The sequence below is a fragment of the Ascidiella aspersa genome, chromosome 9 (assembly GCF_963924565.1).
Source record: "Ascidiella aspersa chromosome 9, kaAscAspe10.2, whole genome shotgun sequence".
In the NCBI taxonomy this organism is placed as follows: Eukaryota; Metazoa; Chordata; class Ascidiacea; order Phlebobranchia; family Ascidiidae; genus Ascidiella; species Ascidiella aspersa.
The window spans coordinates 18,534,785-18,562,459 of NC_139455.1; the positions used below are offsets into that span (position 1 = coordinate 18,534,785).

Here is a 27,675-nt window from a genome sequence, read left to right on the forward strand (position 1 = left end):
TGACCAAAAGAGAATCTGAAAAACAGCATACATAAATTGAATAATTAGTGGATTAGTTTATTGAACGTTATTTTATTTATATATGTACCTTAATCGAAGAAACCTATACAATTTTAACTACATAGAATATTGATGTTAACTAGTGAAATACTACTGCAACATATTGTAGTAACACACTAGTATCTAGTGTTTTTTTCAATTATGTTTTATTTTATTTTTTTTAGTTACCGTAGTCTGTAGTCATTTAGCAAGTGGCTCTTTATTGTTTATGTATTACATGTAATTTTTGGATCTTTGCAGGAAGATAATGAGTTAAACAGATTATGTATCCAAAATGACAAGTTGTTGTCTGGAGATAATGACATCAGGGTTAAATTTGCTGTGCTGACAATCCATCTGTTTTAATTGTAATTCCGTCCATGCCTTAAAACCTCAATTATGATTGACTTCAACAGCGAAATTGCAACCCTTGAAGAGGACATTCAGGATTTTAATATTGAAAAGGATGTTCGAACTAGTCTTAAGGTAAATTTTAGTCTCGGCAAATTTATTTAAAAAACAGTACTGTTGGATTATTATAGTCTTGAATATCTAATAATACTCAGTTTATTGTAAGTCTTATTGTTTTATGGTCATTTGCTTTTCAAGAACTGATTCTAAAAATACCAAGGAAGTTTAAGATAAAAAAATTATTGATACAATATGTACTATATATATATATATATATATGATTATGTTTTAGACACAAGAAGAGTTAGACCGATTGACTGTTGATGAGACACTAAATGACATCGACCGCTCTGTCTTTCTTTTAAGGTTGGTTTTATTATGAAAAAGTTAATATAGATTTCTTTATTTTTTTTGGTTTGTAGATGTATTTTTGTTCATAGAAATAATTTTATAATAACATATCAAAAAAATTGGCTGTTTATATTGTTTTTTGTAATATCACACAACATAAACAAATATTTATTTGCTATTTAGGTTTATGATTAAGGTATGAAAAGCAAACAAACCCAATTTATCAAATTATTTGGCTATTTTCTTTCACCACTTAAAGTTAGTCTCAGTAAAAGCAGATTATATGTTTTGTTTTGCATGATAAATCATACCAAACATTGGTGGGTATAAGTTAAACATATGACAGAGCAGTATAATTTTTACTTACTAAAACAGTATTAATTTGACAATATTAACCATTTGCTTGACCAAGCAAACAAAGGTGTTTTGTGTGGGAAATTTTTGCGGAGTTTGTTTTGTTTACATACATGTCAATTGTGAGAAAAAATCTGCTCGAAAACCGCACTTTTGATTGTGTGGTCGTGTAAGCACCACTGGCTTGTGATATGTCACGGACTGTTATGCTTTTCAAGCAATCTCAACAGAGGAGACTCAGTTAGTCATCCAAGACAAAAGGGCCAGAGTGCTGCCAACAATGGTTTAGTGTGACCGACACCCTTTCGCTAGGCTACCTTTCCCTTTTTTTCTTGGGCGCCTTCAACAGATCTACAACCGTCTGTGTTGTGTATATTCTTACACTCCGTTTGGAAGTCACTTAGCAATTATTGAGCAGGTTGAAGTTCTGTCCTGCCGTCACACTACAAACAACTAAGGCTTGATGATCAATGGCAATTGACCTACTTCCTATTGATGCACTGACAAGTGATTTTTGTCTAAGTGCTGTACGTAAAGGCTTGTGCCTTTACCATACAATGGCTATTTTTTTTAAAGAAAACACTGTTGGATACTAAGCTAAAGTCATTATAAACAACCACAGAACACACAAGACAAAAATATGCACATTCTTTCCAGTTTTTAAAGTTTATATCTTCTTAAATGTAAAAAAGAAATTGGATTGCAAAATAGTGAATTCTAGCATTTTGTTACAGTACTTATATACAAAAAATTATTAATACTGAAATATAATAAGTAATATTGTAACCTTAACAATACAAATATACCACTATTTCAAATTATTTTTTGATTTTTGGGTTTTATGTCTTTTAAGCCAGGACTCTTTGAAAAAACACAAAATAAACCCCAGCGTATTTTTAGTTCTGGCCAAGAAGTGCAATGTATCAGCGTAATCCGCCATCTGCCGAAGCTTCTAAAAAGCTGGCAGAACGAGTGTGTCCGAAGAGTAATTCCAAAACTCAAGGAGCTACTTCACACTGCAGGTATATACAATACAATCTTGTTATTTTATTTTGTTATTAATAAGACAGCAAAATAAACTTAATTCGTAAATTTATCGATTAAACTATTTGTGACTCAAACAAAGTAATACTGATGTGACTAACCATTTTTTTATTGTTTGTTAGCTTTTTGTTTTAGTAATTGTTTTAGTTAACTTATAATTTTCCTAATTTAAAATTTGTGACAAATAGTAGTGGAAGCTGAACTTATCTTTTTCGTACATATTTTTTATTGGTAGTAAGCAAATAAATAGCGTCATTTTTAAGAAACTTAGCAAGTTTTAATCTCATCTACTGTTCTAATTATATCATACAATTTTTTTAATTTAAAAATTTGAAGTAAAACAGTAGTTAAAGCTCTTAGCGATTTACATTTCCCAAGAGTGAAAAGCATATGATTGATTGCATATTTAAGTGACTTTTAAGTGTCTTGCTTTCAACCCATCTGATCGCACCCATTGAATATGACTGTGTTTTCAGTCGGCGTTTATCCTCAAATTTAATATTTGTCTGGCATCAGTGTGGCTTGCCATTGTCCACACTCACATAGTCCCATGTGAAGGTCAGGCCTTGGCTTTGTCAGTGGCTCTCGGTTTTTGTGAGACTTTCTTTCCTTTGTTCGAATGGGAGGACAGTGACTTCGAGTCATTGTTGACATTGTGAGTGTTGTGGTCAGGCACCTGAGACCAAGACCAGGCTTTACAGTGTCAAAATGCTTTTTCACAATAAGAACAACTGTGTTTACAATTTTTGTGTTTTGGCCAAGCTGATGCGTTTTAACCTCAATGTTTATTTGTCTCACGTTTCAATATAAGTTTCAGAATTTATCGGCCTGATGTTTCCGTGTATGTGTACTTTGCTGTATGAGTGCCTGTAGTAAAAACACCCCCCTATTCTCACATTGCTAGAACTATATTTTATTTTCTTTACCAGATGAATTTCATTGTTATTTGGGCATTTTCACATAAAACAGACTTGCTCAAGAACTAGACAAATAGCAACGATTCTGCTTGCAAGCTAAAATGCAATGAAACTATTTATTGTCAACATGTTTTAGAATTTGCTGCCGAAAATTGGTTACTTCTCTCTGGCTTTCGGGATTTCTTTAATGAGTAAAACCTCCAACCATTTTAATCTACCGTACAGTGTGTACAAAAAAATGAAACTATGTCATATTGGCCTCTACAACCAAACATTCTTCAGTCATTAAGTTTTTATTTCTATTTAAAAGAATCCAAATGTCCCTGTTTGACTTTTGTGGCACATACACTTGCAGCACTTGTGATACTATCCCATAAAAGTTTAGTAAACTTGAAGTTATACACTTTCATATCAACAGTTTTTATTAAAAAATACTACAGATGTGAAAATCCAAACAAATATAATATAAATATTACCAAGAAAATGTTCCTTGGGTAAATTTTGTTAGTGTTATTAATTTATTGAGATATTGGTAGTGAACCAAAGTGTTTTTTTCTTAATTCTTTGCTTTACTTAAATAAATTTTAATTCTTTGCTTTACTTAAATAAATAACTTGCCATTTTTTTCACACAGGTCTAGATGCCCAAATTGCGGCCACAGAAGTTTTCATCACAATAGCCAAAGATGAACTTCTTCCAGTTCCAGTCTACACACAACACTTTCTACGCACCATCGTTACAAATGTCAACACCAAAGACCCAGGTACGTCATTTTCATATTGTTGCTACTAGTTATGTGCCTGCTTTTGCAAGACCTACAAGAGATAATAATAACATCTTGGCTCCAGGGACAGTAAAAAAAGGTTTATTTCAAACTTATTTTTTATGCCGTAATAGATTGTAAGCAAATCTAAAAGTTATAGAATTTTCATTTAATTTATTCAATGTGAAATTGTAGTAGCCAGAGTGGTCCAAAGTTGAAACTCTATTTATTTGCATATCCTAATAGAGGTTTTGTATGGTGTTTGCTTACAACCTACCTAAAAAAATCAAAAACAAAAAAAAGCTAACAAAGTTAAATTAAAACAATATTAAACATTTTATCATTAAAAAAATTGTAACCTATTGGCATGACCCTCGAGCATTACTCAAATGATATTGTGGCCCAAGATGGGTGGCTAATTATTTTTGACAAAGGCTCGCATGATAAGAGACAAAAAATGTCTTGGCATGCCAAATTAAAATGGGAATTTAAAATACACATAATAGAGTATGATTTAAAGATAGCTATAAACATTTTAGTTGTTACAAGCTGGCAAGAGTAGGGATGAGTAAGGATGCCTTGCATGAGTAACTCATTCAATAAAGTATTCCAAAATTAATAACAAAACGTAAGTCTTACTTCTATTACAACAAGTTTTATAAAAAGTAAACCGCTGGCCGGATTTGGCCCAGGGCTGCCTAAGATGTCAGCCTTGAACCGCCCTGGTGTAGACCCTATGCCTATGTTCATTGCCAACCTTATGAGCACTGTGTGGGTACTGTTGTTAGCCACTACACCCCAGTTAAGAAACCATGCAATAGACATTTAGCAATTGTCCAACCTCTAACGTGTTAATTTATCCTGAACAATGCAAATTCATTGTTGCGTATACATTTGAAAACTTTTTCAATTTTCAAGACATGGATTTGAATTTTTTGAGTACGGCACATGATTGATTTCTTGACATTTAATGAATATTCATCATTTAGGTGTAATGAAAACCATTGAAGTTTGTTATGCACCAGTTGATATTGAAGTAGTTTCAAGTGCTCATGAATGCCCACTCTTTAATCTTAAAATTTAAAGCATATTTGTCACTCGACACATATATTTACTACTAATAAAAGCAATACATCTTATTATTTTTGTAATGACATTTTTGTTTTATTTTTTAAGTAGTAATGTTTCTTGATATATTTGCAAAACTTACCGACTTATGTACTGTCTTTTTTGTTTTATTTTTTAAATAATTATAAAAAAGTTTATAACGTCTAAATAAACAGTGTTATCAACATTTCACAGTGTTTGAAGAAAATAGATGTTAAAATAAACAATAAAAAATTCATTTCCTGAATCCCCTGTTAAGATGTTTTTTTTGTTTTAATTTTTTGATTAGATTTATATTTTTGAATTATTATTTTCAGTTGCATCGGAAGCGTGGCTTGACGCACTCATCAGCGTAATTGCTCATATGCCCAGAGAAACAGTGCGAAGAGAGGTCCTGGGACTGGCCATAGCAAAAGGCCAACTGTCACAAACCACTTCGTCCCGCTTGTCATGTTGTTCTATTCTCGGTGCAGTTTGTTCAAAGTTCGACACTCACGTGTAAGTTTAAAATATCGCTTTCTCTGATTTGATGATATCGCTTTACTGATGCCAGAGAAGTTTTTAAATACCAAATAATGTATCAATGAATGGAAAATAACGATGGTTGCTAGTTGCCTTAATGCAGGGTTCCCCAAAATGTTGTCCGCGGACCATTGGTGACGACTGCACAGGTGGTCTGTGGCGATATAACAAGAAATTAAAAGTCTCACATAAACGTTGTGCAGTACGTACCCTTTCAAAGATAAGCGCCGCAGTTATTCACAACCTAATGCTTTCGAAATCTTTTGCTATCCAGTATCGTAAATATTACTTGTTGCGCCTTCGTTGTAGTCAAAAAGTTGTTTACGAAAAAATTTAGTATTCCTCGTCTATGACGTAATAATATATTCTTATCGCCATTCGTGAAAAGTACAGGTCCAACTATTCCGTGGACTCTGACATACGAGTTTGCCTTTCACAAATAACTCAAGAACTAATGATTTATGCAGAAAGAAGCAAGCGCATCCGTCCCATTGATTCTGTCATTTTTTTGTGTTATTTTTTGCTTTGTATTGCGGTCCGCGAAATAACAGATTCACAAATAGTGGTCCGTGGTCCAGAAAATTTGGAAAACACTGCTTTAACGAATAACATAAGTTTTTCTCAGATGACCAAACTGCGTCGACTAATACTTTATTTATCACAATAAATTGCTGTCAGACGTTGTTTTACCCAAAAGACCAAAATATCTAAGGATTTCGTATTTAATTTTAACTCAACTTTAATTTAGAAGCATTTTAGGCTGGTACAATTTCGTAAATTTTTTATAAAATCTTCGTTTATCGTGTTTATATTTGAGGATATTAGTTATGATACTAAAAATTGCACATCATTTTGTTTATTAAGACACATGAATATGTTTTCTTATCATATTAATTTGCAGAAATTTTATCCCAACACTTAAGGAAATAAAATATTTCTGTACCAATATGTTGCATGATAAGTAGTTGAATTAGGTTGCATTGACCATTGCCAACCAATTCTTGAAAATGCCCTGAAAATACCCTAAATATATCTAAAAATATTTACGATGTAACCTTAAAAACATCCAAGTTTAAAAAAATCCAATCTTTCCGTTTAATTTTACCTGTCGCTGTTGAAACGCTTTCAATGTATTTTGCAGCGTTAAAAAGGACATATTGCACACGGTGAAACAGTTATGTCAAGACGTGGAGCACAACGTAAGGGCTTGTATGTGCAAACACCTCCACACTGTCGCCGCCGCTCTCGGGTAAATAAAATAAAATTATAAAGTTGTAATATTACATTTGAATAGACATGTTCTTACCATATATACTTTGTATTTTAGCGTTTAATTTTGCAAAATTTATAGCTTTACGGGGTTAAAATTAGAAAGGTATGAAATAAGATGTCCCAATATTTTTGAAATTAAAGTCTGGCAGATTCGTTAACAGCAAGTTCATTACCGAAGTAAAACAAAAAAAAATGTTAACATAGTGTTGGATTGACTGGGGATAATTTAACTATAGGAAAAATAAACATTTATCGCATTTTTTAAGAAGGAAAATCCTCAAAAAATTTGCTGTTTCTACCAGGCATAGTATATTTAAAACAGGTCCCTCTGGCAATATATATTATTTTCTACCAACGTTTCGGCTTACTATCCGGCTTACTATAAGGAAAATCCTCGTTTTTATCGCCACCTTCGTACATTAAATATCCCTTTTCGTGCGTTATCCGTATGACAGCTGCTATAAGTTTTGTTGATGTTAAAATTCAAAAAGCATGCTAAGAAAAAAAAAAGCATGCTGTGAAAGAAAGTTGAACTAGGTCTTTGGTTACAAGATTCATTGCAATGTCACAGTGAATCCTTGACGAACGCACTGAAGTTTGGCGAGGAATTCGTCGTCATTGCTGCATTTTTTGTTGATGTTAAAATTCAAAAAGCATGCTAAGAAGATTAAAAGACCAATTTTATATTAAGTAGGATGTTAAATAAAAATTCTAGTCAGTACTTTGAAAGCGACGGCTTATGATTTTATCAAGTCAACACCTGTGATTTACAAGGAACTTATCGATAGCTTTCTATAATCTTTCTTATCACCTGATCGATCTCTTTTCTAAGAACCTCACTAAAAGATCGGTGTCCGATATAAAACTCCGGCTTTTATCAACTTGTATGCTTTCCTGGTGCGAACAAAAAAGTACCTTTCGTTCGCATCAGAAAATATTTGATCGATTTATTTCATCACCTGCTCAAGCCATTGACAAAGCTTTTGTGTAAACTGAAGAAATGCAATAATCGCATCAGCTTAGCCCGTGCCGGCTTTGTAAAAGCTTCTAACGGTTTGCTTTGTTCAAACGAGCTTAAAGTTGTTAATTTTTCGAGATTTTCAATTTTTATCTGGTAGAATTTCACTCGCAAAAAACGAAAGAAAATAGCCCACTGTCGTAGCGTTTCTATAATCTGTTGGATGCCATTATCGCATCAGATTAACTTGAAATTGTGGACTTTTTTTAATTTGTTTACTGTCGAAACTTCAGCCTAAAAAGTTTATTCTGGCGGATCCAGGATTTTTGTTTGTGGGCCATGAAGTACTATGACGCCACAAAACAATTATTCTGCAAAACATTTGTTTATCTCGAGCGAACGCAAAGAGATGTCAAAACTTTAAAAAAAATAAACGCATTGATAGTTTAGTTTACCCCCAAAAAGATATATAAAGTTTTTTTAGTTCACAAGGCGTAGCATGGCATGGTATGCGTAAAATTCGCGATTTTTTGTTAGTATTTTCATAGCAAAATATGGCTAAAAACACAGTTTGAAGGGGTGGATATGGCCCAAGGCCTCCTGGACCCGCCTCTGATTAAATGCCATTATTCGTCTACTTCTATGGTGGGCCATTCGCTGGCACTCTCAACCCAAGGTTTCGTGTTAAACAGTCCAACGCCAAGTCTGAACCAAACTCAAGTGCCCCGACTTAAAATCCACCCAACAGAATAAACGCACGCCCGCAAGTATACAAATAAACTCCCCCGGGCCCGTCCAAGTGCGATCGCGAACACTCAAAGATCTAAGGGGGCCCTGTCTCTATGGACTCTTAAGTGGAGCTTTACCTGCCCAATACTGTTAGCCGAACGCATGGCTTGAAATCAGTTGAGTTCAAGTCCAAACTGGCCTTACGACTTTTCTGGGGAATGCACTTTTAACTAGCATTGGGCGATTAAAACCAAAATGCATATTACCTTTCGGTGGTCGTGTCACGATGTCACAGAAAACACTAGACGGAATATATATTTGTCGTTACGAGTCATATACCCAAATCGCATAGCACGCTTCGCTAAAAATATAACCCTTTGTTCGGGCAACTTTATTAGGGATAAAAATTATATGGTGTCAAGATTCATTGCAATGTCTTAGGCGTGACGTGTATACGCCAAAAATCAAAGACCTGTACGTTTGGGCTACATTTTGTTACGTAAAAAACGCATGGGTACATTGTTTATGTCGATACGTACACGCGGTAAAAGTTAGGATCTCGTGTTTTGGCTACAGTATTAAAGCCAAATCAAGTATTAGTCCAGGGGCAATCAAACCACGTCCCGTAGAAATAATTCTACCAGCCCGCGGCATATTTTCTTCATGAAAATGAAGTACAGTTAAACTGTTGTCGGATGCAGTTTTAATTATTTTTTGATGACATTTTAAATTAAACCACTATTTACTAGACATAGAGGTTACTACATTTTTTGTTGCATAGTTCTTTATATTTCCTTCGTATAACTATAAAATCCACGTAATGAAGTTAGACACAAAATTTGTTAACTGACCCGCGATTGTCAATTTTTACAGGTATGTCACCCGCGATGGCCAGGCCCTATAGTAATCCGTCCCTTCATGAAAAAATTTTGGTTGCCCCATGTATCAGTCGAGACGCACAATTTTATTTCTGCACGCCGGCCACAATATTAGGAGCCCAAAATCCAATATTCAGGCGAAGCTGCGACGGTAAACACTCAAGCTTGAGGCGCGAACGCTCCACTCGGCTATCGAGAGCCGCTCGCCGTCACCCGCTTAAATACACAGGCGTCTATAGAAGCGGGACACCGCAGTTGATTCGCTCGGCCAACCTCGTGCTTTGGTGCGGTAGATAAACACTGTATAGGTCGGGGAATTCCATAGCGCGTTTAGCCACTCAAAGTGTGCCTATATGTGTTAACTCTTTTGTACGGCAATGTACGTGTATTTTCGCTCTTGCGCGTTCTTAGTGTTGTTTTTTTTTAAGTTAACCAAAAATGCTTTTATTTTAAAGCGGTAGTCTATTATCTTGAACATAAAGATAATTTTTTAACGGTTAAGAAATACGCCGAGTGACTTTTTTTTTCCTGTTGACACTAAGGAAAATTGCTATATTTAAATAGAATTAACTGTTGTTCAACAAATTCAATCACACATCAAAATATTAATATTTGTTGAGGGTATTCTACGTCAGCATTTTATCAAACAAATCATTACACTTAAAATATCAGTATCGCAATTTTATCACTTTAAACATTTTACTGTAAACAGTCGGTTTAGCCCCCCAAAATGTATATTTTTCGAGTTTGTTTAGAGCATGGGCTTTTAAACTGGGTTCCATGGACCCCTTGGGGGTACGTGAACTGGTTTTCGGGGGTCCATAAAGCCCTAATTGAAATATTAGTTTTTATTTGAGTAATTATGTTTTCAAAGAAAAGTGTTGAATTAAAAATAAAACGTTTTTGCACTGAATGTATATTTAGACTCCAATGCGCTTTCCGTTTTTTTTTCGGACCGGAAACAGCAGATTTTTGAAATCTGTTTGTATTGTACCATCAATTTATGACGTTGTCTATTAAATCCCTTATCTACACTGGTCCACGCTAGCCAATCTGTTTTAGGGTTCTCCGGTAAAAAAGTTTAAGAACCATTGAGTTAGATTTAGAGGGAGGGTTAAATTCACCACACTTATTGTTACAAATTATGTCAAAAAAAAAATCGAAAAAATTCCTTGAAAATTTCCACTCTTCCAAAATGGTTTCGATTTTTTGAAAAGAAAGCGCTTTTGCTGTTGCAGTATGGAGGAGACGAGACGACTTGTGTTGGACGAAGTTGTCGAGTTGGCAGGTGACGAAGAGAGTCAAGTGCGTGAGGCGGCGCTGGAGGCTCTACTCAACATGACAAACCTCCTCGACGATGGTAAGCCGTATATTGGCCAGGCGCCTCTGTTTGATTTACTTAGCAATAAAATAACCGCTTCAGAACCTAAGTTTTGCACTTGACTTGTAAAAATACATCTTATTTTAGGTGTACCGGCCGTGTTTAATGCATTGGTCCTCAAACTATTTGTTTGTTAGCCCATGTTTATCCAAACAGATTTGTATTACCGCTTATAAGTTATAGTTTATGAAATTCCATTATTTAACGGTTACACAACACGAGAAGTAGTTCTAGCGTCCAATAAAATTAAACAACTAGGAAGACTGACGCTGTTTTTTTGACCGTTAAGTGATCCAATATAACATTCAAACGATTTTAAAAATACGACCTAAAACGCCAAGTTAATACTTTAAAAATTACACACCCTCATCATATAACCGTTTTAAGTCTATAATCCATGCACAAAAAAACAAAAGAATGGCGCTGAAAAATATAATTTTTAAATTGTATATACTTCCAATATGTTTCAAACTCAATGTTGTCTTTAATGTGGTGACTTGGCAGTCTAAATAGCTCATACATGTCCTATAGTGAATCGGTGATTTTCCCACCATTCGCTGTGTAATTTGCTGCAATTTGAAATTGCTCTCTTGGCTGGAATACCAGTTAGGACAAACTTATACTTTAAAAATATTTCAGCCAATACCATTGCCGTAAAACGGCGCGCATTTCCTTGCAGATTGCTTGGTCCGCAGCGTGGTTCCCTTGGTGTGCAAGTTTTGTGAGCAGGCGATCCAACTGGAAGACCACACACTACTCAGTGTGGCCAGGGACTTTGGAAAGTATTGCTGCAATATGTCCAGTGAGTGTGCTTCGCTCTCAATTCGAAATTAATTGGTTTGGTTTGCTTCGTTTTGTACCAACGCTTAGTAATTGGGTCACCGCCAAAAAAGGTTGAAAATCACTGGCATTAATGAATAAGTTAAATAGATGAATGCTAATTAAGTAATGCGTTTAGTACTGATGTATTTAATTATTTAGCGATTTAAATTTGTTCTGTTGGTCGTATTTTATAAAGGAATAGTTCAAAATCAGACCAGTGAGCTGGCCCGCAGCATCAATATTTGTGGCCCCGAAACACGAAATATGGGGTGTAGAAATCATTTATGAAGTATTGTGCAGCAAGAACCTATAGTGTCACATTCGCTACCCTTTAGCATTCAAAGATGTAGTTAGTCTCGTTCCCATAAAAGCAAACCGTATATAGAACTTAAACGATACTTAACTAAAGAAGGAGAAAATCAAATCTATTTTCTCGCGACAGAAAACTACAACAACGAGCAACGTTCCTGGTTGCTCATGACCTACCGGCGTCTCTGCATGATGGGGCGTCCCGCTCCCGAATCCGCCCCCTCAGAAGGCCTCAGCGAGCTGCTGGCGCCCCCCAATCTACCTCAACCCCCCTCACCCCAGCCCCCACCCTCACCCAACCCTCCGAGCGCCGAGAAGGTCGAGGAATACGTGGAGTGTCGTCGACTTTGCGCCTACAATTTTCCGGTAAGTATTGCTTCATTTGGATGATTTTTACTTTTGGTTTGTAAGATTACTATTCGTTTATCAATAGTGTTTTGTTGTTGTTGTATTGCTTTCTTATTCACAATAGATGTTCCACGGTCAAAAGTTAGCGTACGATAATTTTATAAGTTATGCGGTCAGTTAACAAAACACCTAGAATTATGTGCATAAAATCGCGTTTTATTTATATATCTCAGGGAAGGAGAACCCCTGACCCGCGGGTCACAAAGTGACCCACTTTTATTTTTAAAATAACGAAATATAACTAGATGTTTTAAAAGAATTATGTTATCACCAAATATTTGTAATAAGGCACTCATGGTTCGCCAATAAGGCAATCATGGTTCGCCATGCCTGAATAAATCTAGGAAAACTCTGTTTGAAAGGAATCAAGTTTTTGAGAATAATCGAATAGTTTTGTTCCGAACAGTTGTCAATGTTACAGATACGCAACAAATATCCCGCCTTAAAACTAATTACCGGTTTGCTAAGCCGCCGATTTAGCTCCAGTGATTGCAAATCGATAACTACCTTTTTATACTACAACCTATCACATTAGCCAACTATAATCGAACGTCTGTTATGTCGATTTCTTATGAGGCTATTACCTCTACTCCTGTCAAATGTTTACTTTGACTTGACTGGAGTTAGCAATTACAATCCTATTTGCGGTGTTTGAGTACCAAATATTTTGAGTGGAACTCACAATTATTACAATACCAAACTTCGGTTGTGGCCGGAATAAGTCCACAAAAGATGACTTTCTTCTATCTTAAAAAAGGACCAATGTGTGTTTTTGCGGAACGCTAGGTTGCAGCACACAGTTTAGAAATATATGCATACAGTTCGGCTAATAAATAAAACAATGAACGTCATAGCAATAGAGTTTGCCTACGTCCAATATCCCAGCATATCACGGCTCAAGATAACGGCTGATTGTTTCCCCTATTCCAGGCTATGACCCTTTTCTGCGGTCCCGACCCCTTCGAGGGTGAGTTACTTGAGGTGGGGTCCCTTCTGTGCAGCGACCCCGATCCAACAGTGAGGAAACACTTCGCTTCAGGAATACACGAGGTAAGATGCGTAAAGTTGCCGCTCTCTTTACTCATCGGATTACTCCGCGCGTCACAGCTTATCACATACTTCAGCGACGTCTAGATTTATTAATTTTAATCTATAGTCTTTTTATTTTATACTTTTAATTTAATTATTAACCCTGATAAAGGCAGCTCAAGCTGGTATCTGCTGCCGAAACGTCGGTTTATACTTTGTTTACACCAGAAGAGCGATTTCTTTACTGATATGTTGCCTGGTGGAGCTAACTTTATATTCAGTGATCTCTGATAAACTTAAATATACCGAAAACTACCAACCAAATCCTGTCTGCCTTTCAATTTGTCCAATTTTTGAACCTAATAATTCAGCTTTGTAAATGTTCCACTGCAAAATACCAGGTGTTTACCTAAACAAATATTTTTTTTTAGGAATTATTGCCTTCCATTTTTGTTCCCCTCGCATGAAAACGTCTTTCTGGGCGATGAATTGTCCATTGAAAATAAGATCCTTAAGCACAAACTGTACCAAACATTTATGCTTTATAAGTTTTAGCTGTATATATTTATCTTATTAGAAAAACGGGTGACAATGTTAAAAGGCAATAGTGTAGTAAAAATATTGATCGCCTAGCTATGCTTCATGATGTCAAAGAATAAATAGTTTTGCCCACTCTGAATATACTTGAACCAAATAAAGCACGTTTGTTGGAAATCATGACAATCTTTACAATTCAAACTTGCCTAATAACATAGAAACACCAACCAAATTATTTATTTTCCTTCGCGTTTATTTACTGTCAATTCCGTCTACCATAGGTTGCTCAAACCTTGGAGGCGAACGCCTACTTGGTCCACCCACACCTGGTCGCACTGCTGCGAGAAAGGGGCGTGTCCGCGGTGCTGGAGGCGTGTCTCAAGCGCCTTCCCGACACACTGACCGCGGTGGTTGTCAGGGGCAACCTCATCGACAATCAGGTGCTTTGCTTTTGGAAGAATGGGTTTTTGGACAAACGAAGGATTTAATTACAACGTTTTGTAATTTATTTGAGTTTTTACCGTCCTTGGCTGTTTTTGAATGTTGGAAAAAAATGATGTTGCTGTAAAATTTATATTTTAATCTTGGTGGGACTCGAACCCGCCATCTTCGGTTTAGAAGACCGACGCCTGGTGTTGATTTGATAGTGTCTTAAAAAAAACAACGCTTATTTTGTAATTAGTATTATCGCTATAAAATGCCGTTTTCTACCTCGAATAAGTCAATTTTGCTTAGAGACGGGATAACATAAATTTTATCACCGGATCGGCTATATCAGTTCTTTTCAACCTTTGAAAGAACCGTTCAAACTTTTTTATTTCGAAAAATTTTCATCCGCACGAAACAGGAACAGTAAGTTTGCAACCTTTAGTTTTCCCTGTTTGTGAAATCACAATGAAAGGGTTTGTGTATTAAAACCGTGAGCCTTTACCGATATAAAATAGAAAGCTGCACTAAACTGCGATGGCTTTTCGGTGTACTATTGATACGGAAGCCGTAATCGTTGGTCATAAAGCAACTTCCGAGGGGCTTGATCACAGATGTTATTAAACACATATGTTTGTGTGTGTCTTTCACTGCACTAAACCACTGAGAGACTATATTGCTGTAAATGTATGCATAAGTGAGCGCGCCACCTTTGATTACTGTATTACACAGAATGAAAAATAATTATATATGCACCATTTTCATCCGTACAACGTTTGTCATCCGCATTACAATTTGTTTCATCCGCACAAGTGCGTACCATCCCACGGGTTGAAAGGCACTGGTTACTCTCCAAGTCCTAGTTAAACTTTGTTATAGTTTACTGGCGGCGCATTTTCCACCAATCGCTTTTTCCGTATTTAACATATTTTAAAATGTAGGCGGATTTGGGAACATTTTTAATTACATCATACAAAATTATAAATGCTTGTTTTTAAAAGCCGTAATACAAATAGTTACAAACGAAATGCCGCATTGCCACCGCCAAAAAAGGTATTTCTGCATTTGTTGAAGCAGTCAACTGCTTGTATACAAGCACCGGAACGCAGACCACGATTCGAGTGGCATTGTAATATCCTTTTTTGTTCACGGGGCCAAATGCCATTACATTTTTCGTTAAACGTGCGTTGCAATAAATTACAATCTATTTTTGATCGATTTGGAACAAAAAACGGGTGGTTTGATTATTTTGATAAAAGTGCATAATATCTTATAAAATCAACATTTCCTAAAAAGACACAATATCTAACGAAATCGACATTTAGCTTTTACAAACATTTGGGTAATACCTTACTTTTACTTAAAATAATAATGTAAAAACTCAAGCAAAGATAAAAGCGATAAAACACTAAACCGAAAAAAAGAATAAAACAACAAGGACAGAAGACGATGTTGTAACTCAATTGAATTTATAATACTTTGATTATAACGATTTGATAAATCTTCGCAGTCGAACGGTGTCACCGAATTGATCGGGGCGCTCCTTGCCGCCATCTCGCGGCTGGAGCAGCAGTGGCCGAGCACATGGCGCCCTCTAGAGACGCTGGTGACCCACTTGCGCCGCCTACCGGACGTTCTCACCTCCGACCAGATCTACTACAAGTTTGTGCCGGTCGTATTCAAGCTTCTCACAACCAACGTGAGTGTTCAAACTTTTTTTTTTAGTATGCATATTTGAGTATTGACAGAAGCAACGATACAAGGATGCACGCTTATATAATTTAACAGCAAATTTAAATGATATAGTTTCAAGTTTCAAGTTTTATTTTTGTCCCCATCCACGCTTAATACAATTCACATGCAAACAGAAAAGTAAATAACGTTACCGGATTTGGGGAAGGATCAGCCTTGAACCACAAGTGTTATACAAAGAGACCGACCCTTTCTATTTTAGCAATATATAAGTTTGATTTAGCGAAGAAAACAAAGTTGCGAGGAAATAATCATATCAACACAATAACGACTTTTGCAAAAAACTAAGTAAATTAATCACAGCTACGCACATAGCAATAAATATAAAAAAAAACATCAGTTTAAACGAGGCGTTGTGAAATTACCGAAATAACCATGCGTTAAATATCGCCCGACGGCGAACAGTCGACAGTAATTGAGTAACTAGTCAAATGGAACGCGGTTGCAATCAAACGGAGATTTGAGATAAAACAAAGGCAAAACACTCTATGGAGCAAAAACAACGGACCATGTGGTGTCAGGTAAAACAAAATAAAAACAACAACAACTGGATGCTGGTTTAGCAATTTACATATGACGTTCAGTAGTTGTCCAGGTATGTAAGTTTCAATTCACGTTTAAAAACAAACACACTTTTGGTTGCAATTGTATGCGGTATACTATCCCATACTTGTACACATTTATATCTTAAAGATTGCTGGCCACGTGTTGTGAATATAAATTAAATCCACCTAATTCCAGACCGTCATTGGGCGGCGAAATCATTATGTATGCATTTAAGGGTGTTGAAAAAAGTGACTATACAATGTTTAAACATTAATATGCGCTTTTTATGTCAAAATTACAAACAACACAAAAAATTAAAAAAAAGAACTTACGTCTGGCTGGACTGATTGTTAAAAAAAGGTTTTCAATCTGATCTGTGTGTTCCTACTCTTGGTGGGACTCGAAACCAAAATCTTCGGTTTAGGAGACCGACGCCTTATCCATTAGGCCACAGGAGCTTAGTTTGTGTTTAATAATAATAATTTCTTCAGCTATTAGTTAGTTTATGTCGGTATTTGAGACTGACGCCATAAATGGCAGTGTGTGCATCTGTAAATCGATGACCCATATGGAAATATGATTTTTAGCGAATTAGCTTGATTTCTGTGAACATAAAACTGTTTACCTTACCTGTGCTGTCGATAAATGTAATTTGCCTAACTCTCTAAAGAACAAGATATTTTTAAAGTGCAGTGTTTATCCAAAAAACAAATTTATTTGTAATGTTTTAAAATTTCCTTTTAAAGGTGTTTCGTGTCCGTAGTAAAGCACATTTTGAGAAGATGCATTTTTTTTATTCAACAGCGCTACCTACCGGTGAGGGAGGCTGCTGCAAGCACAGTTTGCGTATTCATACGTCACAATAACAAGCAGACGCTGCGACGCGAGATGTGCGAAAGACTCATACAAGGTGAGTAATAGTAAAAAAAACAATAGAAGGGACCACAGCAAGAAAGCCATTGAAGCTGGAGAATTGAAACAAAAAGGCCGCCATAAAAATCCCTTCAAAGCCTTTAGTAGGTGACAAACGGAATACTAAACAGATACCCCTGGCGGGACTCGAACCCGCAATCTTCGGTTTAGGAGACCGACGCCTTATCCATTAGGCCACAGGAGCTTGGTTCTTTATATTAGCCAAAGTTTAATTTCCTCAATTTTTCCGTTATGGCAACTAAGTATGGACACTTTCGTTCACAGAAGATACTTTAACGCCATGTTGAGTTTGTAATGCAAATAAGCAGAGTATACCTATTTCACCGACAAAAATTTCGATTGAAGAGTCATAATTATTATACTCACTGGGTTTTCCGAAATAATATGTGCTTTATTTATAAACAATCTCGCTTAGAATCAATCTTAACCAGTTTGATCTGGTGAACAGTCAGCGACCAAACCAAATTAAACGGCGATCCAATTTCAGGTTCCGACCCATAGGTTGAGAAACACTAGTTCAATTTTGAGAGTGACACCTCGAACGTTAGACGCCGCAAAATTGTAAAGGTATAACGAAATAAACAGAAGTTTCAGCCTTTATATGGTTTAACCCAGTGGTTCTCAACCTTTTGTGCTTCGTGGCCCCCTTTGATAGGCTCTTAACTCTCGTGGCCCCCCTGCTGATAAAAATGCCTAGCATTGTACTTAACCTGTTTTTCACTTGATTTACTTCTCGTTTTACAATGGAATTCTTGTTTCGCAACTTAACGCCCTTCCTAAGGATTTAGGCGAAGGTTATCGGCCAGTAATTAGTCGCCGGAAAAAACGCCAACGCCGCATAGTGATTGTTTCGCCACAGTAATAGTCTGCATTAATCCAAATTTTCTGCGGTAAAATTAATAAATTATATCGTTTTCAATTACTCGATATAAACGGAAGAACTTTTGTAATACCATGACCTAGGTTGAGAATTATGCCGGTGGCCCCCCAATCACCGCTCCGTTGCCCCCCAGGGGGGCCGAGGGCCACGGTTGAGAAACCCTGGTTTAACCCATTGGTCGTTAAACTTTTAACAATCTGCGCACTGCTGAGATAAAAATAAAAATGCGCGGAACACCTCCATTTATCAAATACATTTATAACTTGACAAACACTTTTAATGCACGACAGGTTGATAGTTAAAGAATATATTATTATATGTGTTAGCTAACAGATGGTTTGATTATAAGTCAAGTCCTGGCTGGATGCAATACTACTAGGATTATTTTTAAGGCTAAATTTCTGCGCCATTCTTGAAAATCTCTCGAAGCAAGTTCCTGTGCCACGATAAAACAGATTGAGAAGTGAGAACCGCTGGTTTGACTTATTTAAATAAGCCGATAAAGTAGAATAGACTAGAGAAGGTGCACTTTCACTTAATAAAAAAACAACTGAAATTTACCTCTAATCTTGCGCGCAGATCTCTGCTACGCGCGCAACTTCAGAAGACGACTTCTTTTCTTCGAGGCTTGTCGCCACATGATGGCGCTGTTTTCGAGAACCTTCTTTAAGGAGAACTTTTTCGAACACGTGCTGGGTTTGTTCAACGACCCGGTCCCGAACGTGCGACTGTGTCTCTGCAAGATTCTGCCGAGGTACCTATAGGACGTATTTTAACGCGTTTTTTGGTTTCTGTAAATTAATACAAGTGCTGTTATAGACTTTGAAAGTTAAACTGCGGTTTCGCCTGTTTTTTAATTAATTTCACCAGCGTTTCATTTTTGTGACTGGAATTGTTTTTATCCGTGTAATGACCAAAATATTATTTTTTTTTAAAATAGAGTGAACGCCTATTTTAACTATATCGATTGGCCATAAACAATGCATAGGTACTCGGTTGGTACAGCTTTAAAAGCGTTTATAATGATTAAGTTTAAATATTTTGTAACAAACTGGGCATGCTAGTTTTCTATTCAATGACGACAATGTTTCTCAATAAAAGGAATCAACCTTTATCTTAAAGCTTATTTAATGTAAAAACCAAAACATTTTTGATTCGCGTTGACCAGGGTCGACAAACAGTTTTCCTAGATAAGAAACTTCTGTTTTCCGTCGAAGTCATGGGCAAATATGAACTGAAATTGAATCGAAACGCATTTAAGGAGAAGCCGGCAAACTATTATTATTTTAAATTGATTTTCTTTTTAAAAAAAATTATTTCAGTTTTTGTAAATATGCATTTACAGTTCAGTTACTATTATGGAAAAAAGTATTCCACGTTTTTTCAAAGGGGTTCTCGAAACCCCATTAGAGAATACCTGCATTTAAGAACATCAACCTTATTTCTTTTTTTAACTATCCTCCTATTATGCACCTAAAACTGTATTGTCGCCTAGAAGCATACCGAACCCCCCGTTTGCAAAAATACAAATCTAACCGCCTTTTTTGCAGCATGAAATCTCTGCTGAAGCTTCCCAGGGACCGGGCTTTGCACGGGCAACTTGAGAGCAACGTTCGTCGCCTCCTTTCAAGCGAAAAGGACAGGGACGTGTCGGCAGCTATCAGGGCCGCAATACTCGAGCTGGACAGGACTGAAGTCTCAATGGAGTCGGTAGGTCGAGAGTTTGCGCATTTTAAAGTAACCTCACAGCCTCCTATTTTTTTGCCCTGTGTTTCCCCTGCTTGCACGCAAACCCCCGACAGACCAAATGTTTTTGGTAAAACCCTTTTTAGAGTTTGCGTGTAAGTGGGCCTCACATTAGGGCTGTTCAATGAATTTCAGTTCGAACTCCCTAAAATTGTTAGGTTTCGTCTAAAAAACCCACAAACCAAATCTGAGCACGTTTGGTTCAGTATTGACCGTGCTACGTCAATTTGAAAATTCAGATTTAGGTTAAAATTAAAAAAAAATTGTTTGTGAGGGTGTCATCCTTTTTGATAATTGCACCGCGACGATACGACAGCGCGATTTATTGGCTAATGCACGGATCTGTAATGTAGCTCGATAATAAATTCTAAAGTCAAAAAGGTCGAGCAGATCGACATTATCTTGTTTAAGACGTTTTAATACGAACTTGTATCATATTCATTAACGTGACTGAGAAGTAATTCCAGCATTACTTATAAAAGGTGAAACGCAATTGTTGTCAGTCTGACTAAATATTTAAGTTTTACCTTGCCTAAATATTTGAGTCTTACCAAGTAATCCAACCTTTGTCGAACGGTAACTAAAAGTCGTTTGCTCCTCCAGCTCACGCAACATCTCCTCCTGGATGCTGACCTCCAGGATCAGAGGAAAGAAGAGGAAGAAAGGTTGCTCGTCGCCAAGGAGGAGAAGGGAAGAGATGAAGACGCGAGGTAATAAATTAATTTGTTTCCTCCAGGAATATCCGATGTTTCGTATTCTAAATAGAAGTGTTAAATCAAACATGCACCATTGCACACACATATGTGTGTTAACCACTGTGGTGTTCAACATGTTCCGTAAACAGGTGAGAATTTGCAAAAACAAAATTTGCAATGGTAAAACTTAGCTTGAGTTGATCTTAACAAAAATAGAAACAAACTAAGTCATTTTGTGCTGTTATACATAAAGGAGATAGTTTTATCATATCATGAGTCAAGGGTGAATGAAATCTGGAAATAAATGCTAGGGGTGAACAAAACTAAAAAAGTTTAAGAAGCACTGATCTAGCCCTTCTAAAGCTGCTTTTTGACCAACGATTGCGGCTTACGCATCATTAGTACACCGAAAGACATTGCAGACTCGCCGAATCTGTCGATTAATAATGCAAGCAGGGAAGGCTAGAAAAAGATAACCTGCAGTAAGGTTCGAACTCACGACCTCCGGTCATACCGTACTAACGATGTGGCAAGCATTGGCGTGTGGTTGTTTCTCGATTCGCTCCTTTTTGAGCCTGTGTAGCTCAGTTGGTAGAGCGACGGTCCCGGTATGACCAGAGGTCGTGATTTCAAACCACACTGCAGACTAGTTGTTTTTCTAGCCTGTCCTACTTGAATCATTGATCGACAGATTCGGTGAGTCTGCGATGGCTTTCGGTGTACTAGAAGGGTTAAAATAACGTTTATTCTTCGTTTATTTATTTTCTATTTTTTTTTTGTCTTTGATTTTTTTTGTTTTCATTAAGTCCAGTCGTTTTGTTTCACTTAGCCATGCTTTTCCAAACAAAAAAAAGTTGTACATATTTAAAACTTTGTATACTTTAAATAAACATGTCCCCCCTAAACTATATTAACAGTTTACCTCTTCATAATAGGACTTCTTACACATGATGGCTTAGTCTGTTTATAAAATTAAAATTTACCAGGCATAGTATTAACGTGTATAGTGTAGAGCTGGTGGTAAGACGTCCAGTTGCGCCGAGGAATAGATGCGAAATGGTGGAAAATGGCCACCAGGTGAAACTCAGTCATAATCTTTGTAACCGTAGATCGCTGAAAAGTCACGGAAGCAGCCATTCTTCGTCATCGATGGGCAAAGCGATGGCATCCAGGTCGGAGAAGAAGCTGAAGAAGAGAAACACATCGTCCTCATTCCAATCCAGCACCACAGCGTCCAGTTTAAAAGGTGCAGAAGAAGAATACTTTTATCGGGACTCAGGCCCAATTTTTTTTGTTTAGTATGCTAGTGTATCTTTTTGAGGTACTTTGGAAAAATTGTATTATCACCATCATGGAAGTTATCAATAGTTAAATATGTCTGCAAGCTTTTCTGTTATAGAAAGGACTCGAACAGTTTAGGCGCCTTGTCCAGTACATAAGCTGCTTAGTATGCTTTTATATAGTTAAACAATTCGCAAATACGCCATTTAATTGACTGTTGTGTTATAAATAACTCCCGTGCATAGGTTGTGATATTTTGACATTGTAACCTCATCGATTTTAACTGGACGTGGTAAATGATTGCTGCATTTGTCGGAACCCTTATTTGTCGGGCGACACATAACTGGATCGCCAAAGCTTCTCTATTGTACTAACACTTGGTATTTCGGTCGCTGCGAAAAAAGGATGAGATACATTGCTGAGTAGCTAATCAAATAATCGTATTCACTTACTTTTGGCTACAAATACGTTATTATTTTATTAATTTTTTTCGTGTAGCATTGAAACAAAAGAAAAAAGCGCATAGCACTCATGGCTTTTTTTACCATTTTTACCAATTCTTAACAAATAATAAATTAAAAACCTTCAGACCCATAATAGATCGAAATAGTTTTAACCCTTTCTAACACAAGTAGCTTTCCTTAAAAAAAATAAACTGAAATTCTTTATAAACATAAATCAAAATTGTTTTAACTCTTTCTACAACAAGTAGCTTTTCTTGAAACAAATTAACTAAAATTATTATAACATAAAAAATCGAAATAATGTCGCCCCATCTTCCACACGTGCTTTCCAAACTACCAAAATAAACCTGCTTCTTTTTCTTTTAGTAAACGGCAGCAAAGACAAGGATCGATCAAAAACCTTTCAATCAGTCTCAAACTCTTCGTTCGTCCAGGGAAAAGACGGCCTTCTCAACAGTACAAGCGGTACATATAGATTACTCACTGTGTGACGTCACGTCGAAATATGTCGTGGCGTGAGGACGACCATATTATGACGTCATATTCACGTGGGAATTGTCTTGTTTCTGCCCCCGTCCGATGACAACATTTATTCAATGTAATATGATTCCACTCATCACATAGGCTAAACATTTATTTCCATAATGCAGCAAAACTGAATTGTGATTCTAAAAAGTAATTTTCCCGTAAAGTTCCCTTTCTCAAACAATCAACACTAGATTTTATCCTTTTACAGGGTTAAACAATTTAAGTGCAACATAAATAGAAGGGATATAATCGCCTTCTTCCCCCCTAAAAAAAATTAAATTACACCTTTGGTGCTAATTACCTCCGGTTAACAACCACTGTTATGGTTTGATTTTCGAAGCACACTAATAGTTACATCTAGGTGGGTAAAGTCTCTAATATCAGACATGAATTATATAAACCTTAAAACTCACCCCGCCACGAATAATTAACCCTATGAGTACCAAAGCCCACACAAAGGTTGGAAGTATTTTGTTAACATTTCGAATATATCTTTTTTTGAAATATTTGAAAAACGCCACGAACTTGGCGTTTGACTTTGTAATTCATTCAACGTCTAGTGTCAAACCATAATGCTACAAAGGAATCCCCCGTTTAATCCAAACCCGCTCTGGTTTTCACAGGTAGCCGAAATCGTTGGTTAAGATTTAAGAATACCGATTACCAGAGAAGCAGTTTTAAATGCATATTACTATGCCTGGTGGCAACAGTTTATATAAATCCCCCATTTGTTCACCCACAGGTGGGGGTCTCTCCGTGCTGTACAACATGGCCCCAGCCAACCCTCACCCACCGAGACCCATCGTCAATCACTTCTCACACGCATACCTGTCCGGGGCGTCCAACCCCGCCTCACAGGGACCGTCCAGCGCCCTGGGGCACAAGGGACCCCAATACCCATCCCTGGGACAGTCCCGGAATTCCCCGTCGGCCCCCGGTTCCGCCTTTATGGGATCCATGGGGCTAGGAGGTGGAGCCCCTAACGCGCAAGCGAGCGTGACAACTTCCTCTAACCCGAGGTTTGTATTGTTGAACTATTTTTTTGTTGGAATTTCTGTTTGTTTTTTTGAAAATGAGTTTACTAATTTGTCTAGTTAATTTTCTGGAAGTTAGATGTTAAATGAAATTTCTCGGCGTCTATAGAATCAGTCCGTGACAAACCTGGCTTAAAGATATGTTGTGCTTAACTTTTTAGAAGGCGAAGTGAACGACGGAAGACGACAGACCTATCGCTCAAAAACTCTTCGTTCGATCCATCGGGTAAAAACAAATGTGTTTATTTTACTATCTCGCTATTATGTTCAATGTGACCCCCTTGGCCCCCGTTTGATCTACACGAATTTATCTTTAGTTGATCACTAGAAAAATTCCTGTAGATCAAATTTTTCTAGTGACCAACTAAAGATAATTTCAGGGGGATTGTTTTGGAAATTATTTAAAATGCAAATAAACATTTGAACGCGTTTTTTAATTATATCGACGTCATTAGAGAGAATTGTGTGTTTCAATCTGACTTTCAATGAATTAAAGCAAAATGCGACTAATTTAAATTCTAGTGTAATTTGTGAATTGCTTATGTGCTCTAATTCTAGTTCTAATCTAATTCGGATTTTACAAAAAAAATTTACTTTGTCCAACGGCATTTTTAGTCTCTCAGTCGAAACAAAGAATTTTAATTAAAACTACCTTGGTTGTAACGATTTGCAGGTGATTTTTACAGTCTGAGAAGCATATTATGCGATGCTAAAAAGCATAAAAATTATAAACCATTCACATTCTAATTAGAATTACAATAATCCACGATTTAAATGAAATTGATTGTGAATATTTAATTGTAATTCTAGTTAATATTCTTTTTTTAAGAATTAATGATAATTCTAATCTAATTTTAAAAAGCCTAAACAAATCTAGTTGTCCAAGTCTGGGACCAAGGTCACTTAAACGATTGAAATAAGCTGATAATTTTAAACTCTTGTGTTCTTAACCATAGTTATTGGTTTTACTTTTTGCTTGCTTAAACTGACTTTACTCCCCGAAACCATTATTCATTTGACTTTCTGCCACTAGGTGTCGAGCCCCGAACCCGGAAGAACAGTACCGGAAGTGTTTCCTCCACTGGTAGCGGCGGTAGAGGGACGAAAACCGGATTAAATACAACGATGTAAGCTTCTTTTAAAGTACCTTGTTTTTTACCTTTTTTCCTGATGTTAAACACGCTATAATTAATTACTCGTTCTGTATGTTATATAAGCAGTCCATTCAACTTTATTTGTTTTGTAAAACTTATAGCAAGAAAGACGAAAAAATCAGTCGGTTATATGTTCAAACGTCTTAAGCAGCGGTCAGCAAACTTTTTTTTCGCGGCCCAAAATAGTCTTTCCAGAGCTATTAAAGGCCAATTACATAAAACACTACGACATCAGGGGAAAATCCAGGATTTTTGTTAGGTCATCCAAATTTGTAGAATGACGTCACAAAGTTACGCCACACACACTAATTTTTGAAATTTAGTACAATAAATGTACGGTTATCAGTCACGCGGCCCATTAAAAATGGATCTGCGGCCCATAGTTTGCTGACCTCTGATCTAAAGTAACACAAAACATTGTAACACATTGTTTCGCGCCATATATCACGTGTATATTCGGACTGGGTAAACACAAATATATGGTGGAAAGAATAACGTCTTGTTTATCATAGACATAACACAAGTTTAAATGTTTGCTCTAATGTGAAATTATTTAGATTATTTTTGCTTACATCTGCTTGAACAGCGAAATCTTGTACCTGTTTAACGTTTTTTCACAGACGAAGAAAAGGCTCGTTACACGGCAGTCCACAATCTTCCGCAGCTACAACAGGCAAGACGAAGAAAGACAAAAGATAAGGAAACACCGATGTGGCAAACCGCTCACCGCAGAAATTGACACTTTTTACCCTTGCCCTGCGCCCGTTGCAGCCATTACCGTGGATTTAGTGCTCTGGCCCCACCTAGCGCTTTACACACGTGCCGCTCGGTGCCGCCAGGTGACGCTACGAATGTAACTCGTCTCAGGTTAATCGGACGACACAGCCCGAGTTCGCCAGCCAGCGCTTTCGTTTTTTTACCCTTTTTTATACGGGCGCATACCACGTGCGATACGTCCAGATGTTTTTTTGTAAATAACGCTCTCAGTCTCTCAGCGAAGTTTTTTCTCTCCATGTTTCGTCTTTTGTTTTGCTAGACACAGTGAAAAAAGCTGGTCGATAAATAACTTCAGTGCAAAGTCTTGTCCGTGCCAATTCAGGTACGTTTCAACGTTCACAAAAGCCCAAATAAAAAGTAGGGAAAAACAATGTTAAACTGACCATCTGACTTCTATTCTTTTCATTCGTGCCAATTCACCGATATCACTGAGGTGACAGTCGATTACTCTTCATGAACTTATAATAAAAATTATTTTAGTATTAATTTGAGCCTATTATTAAGGACTTTACTGTTCCCACCAATTTTCCATTTGTGATGTGCTCAACACGTTTTATTCGTCCCACCGTTTTTCTGCTTCTCCTTCGCCAATGCAAACTTCATGGCTCGTTTTTTGAGCGTTTGTGACGTCATATTTGCCCCCTTTTTTCCTCGCTTATTTATCTGTTTCGTCACTGACGCTCCGCCCTTGCGAACGACTATCCGTTGCGAATTTAAAATGTGCTCAAAGTTCTTCGTTCAGGAGTGCTATCGGTTTAACCAGGGGTTCTTGAACTCCTTGATCGCGGAACCCTAAAGATTTTTTGGACTACGTTAGGGAAGAAAGTTTTAGAGATGACGTTATAAATTTACGTCACAATACAAATGAACTTTAGAAATCTGCTGTTTCCGGTCCGAAAAATGTAAAAGTGAATATACATTTCAGTGGAAAAATGTTTTATTTTTAATTAAACTCTTTTTCTTAAAAAATTTGATTTCTTCTTATATATACATTTATACAATTATACACTAGCCTTTCAATTAATTTTCAATCTTTAAAAATTCGATTTCTTCTTATATATACACTAGTTCTTTCGGTCCCATGGACCGCCTAAAACTAGTTCACGTACCCCAAGGGGTCCATGGACCCCAGTTTAAGAACCCCTCGGTTAAACCCTTTCATCCGATGCCTTCATCTTGTTCCGTCCTGATTTTTCACAAAACCTTCTCATCAAACCTCAAGCATCACAAGTAGCAATGTCCGATAATGTCGGATCGGATGCCCGATGTCGAGTTGTAGTATCGGTAATCGTCCGATACTAGGGTGATATCGGTGCCTATCCGGTAACAAATTTATTTGTACATTGCGGTCACAGTTTGCCATTCAACAAAACGTTTTCTAGCTTCAAAAGAAAATCCCTTGAAAAACAGTGTTTAAAAAAATGTCGAAAGAAACCTCGCTTTTCAAGGCTAAAGCAAATTTCAACTTATAAAATACTAAAAAATCAATTTGTTTTTTATATAGTTACAGTTATGACAAATCGGACGGTATACCTTTGGCCAAGTAACGTTATCGTAATGCTTCACATTTTAAAGTAAGGAGAAGGCTCTTCTTACGCTTTTGTTAAAACGCCTTTCGCATTACCGTT

At 36.7% G+C, this 27,675-nt stretch overlaps 2 protein-coding genes and 1 non-coding gene across 3 annotated transcripts in view; 1 reads left to right on the forward strand and 2 right to left on the reverse strand.

The window, feature by feature from the left end:
- Positions 1-324: 324 nt before the first annotated feature.
- LOC146133403 (serine/threonine-protein phosphatase 4 regulatory subunit 4-like) lies at positions 325-27,028 on the forward strand. The gene is made up of 22 exons (XM_083396672.1): positions 325-525; positions 743-816; positions 2,056-2,177; positions 3,751-3,879; positions 5,304-5,484; positions 6,650-6,757; positions 10,584-10,705; positions 11,406-11,528; positions 11,991-12,223; positions 13,196-13,315; positions 14,113-14,271; positions 15,768-15,956; positions 17,360-17,465; positions 18,948-19,122; positions 19,919-20,078; positions 20,718-20,824; positions 21,919-22,055; positions 22,921-23,019; positions 23,825-24,101; positions 24,278-24,342; positions 25,150-25,243; positions 25,891-27,028. Exons 1-22 carry the CDS (start codon positions 439-441, stop codon positions 25,967-25,969), a joined length of 2,946 nt encoding a protein of 981 aa, XP_083252798.1. The 5' UTR covers positions 325-438; the 3' UTR covers positions 25,970-27,028.
- Positions 14,812-27,675, reverse strand: part of LOC146133404 (uncharacterized) — a 280,938-nt gene continuing 268,074 nt past the window's right edge. The window contains exon 5 of the transcript XR_014501654.1: positions 14,812-14,907. The gene's annotated coding sequence lies outside the window, so the exon portion shown is untranslated. The remainder of the gene's footprint in view (positions 14,908-27,675) is intronic.
- Positions 17,600-17,672, reverse strand: Trnar-ccu (transfer RNA arginine (anticodon CCU)). The gene has a single exon. It is a non-coding gene; the product is annotated as a tRNA-Arg (tRNA).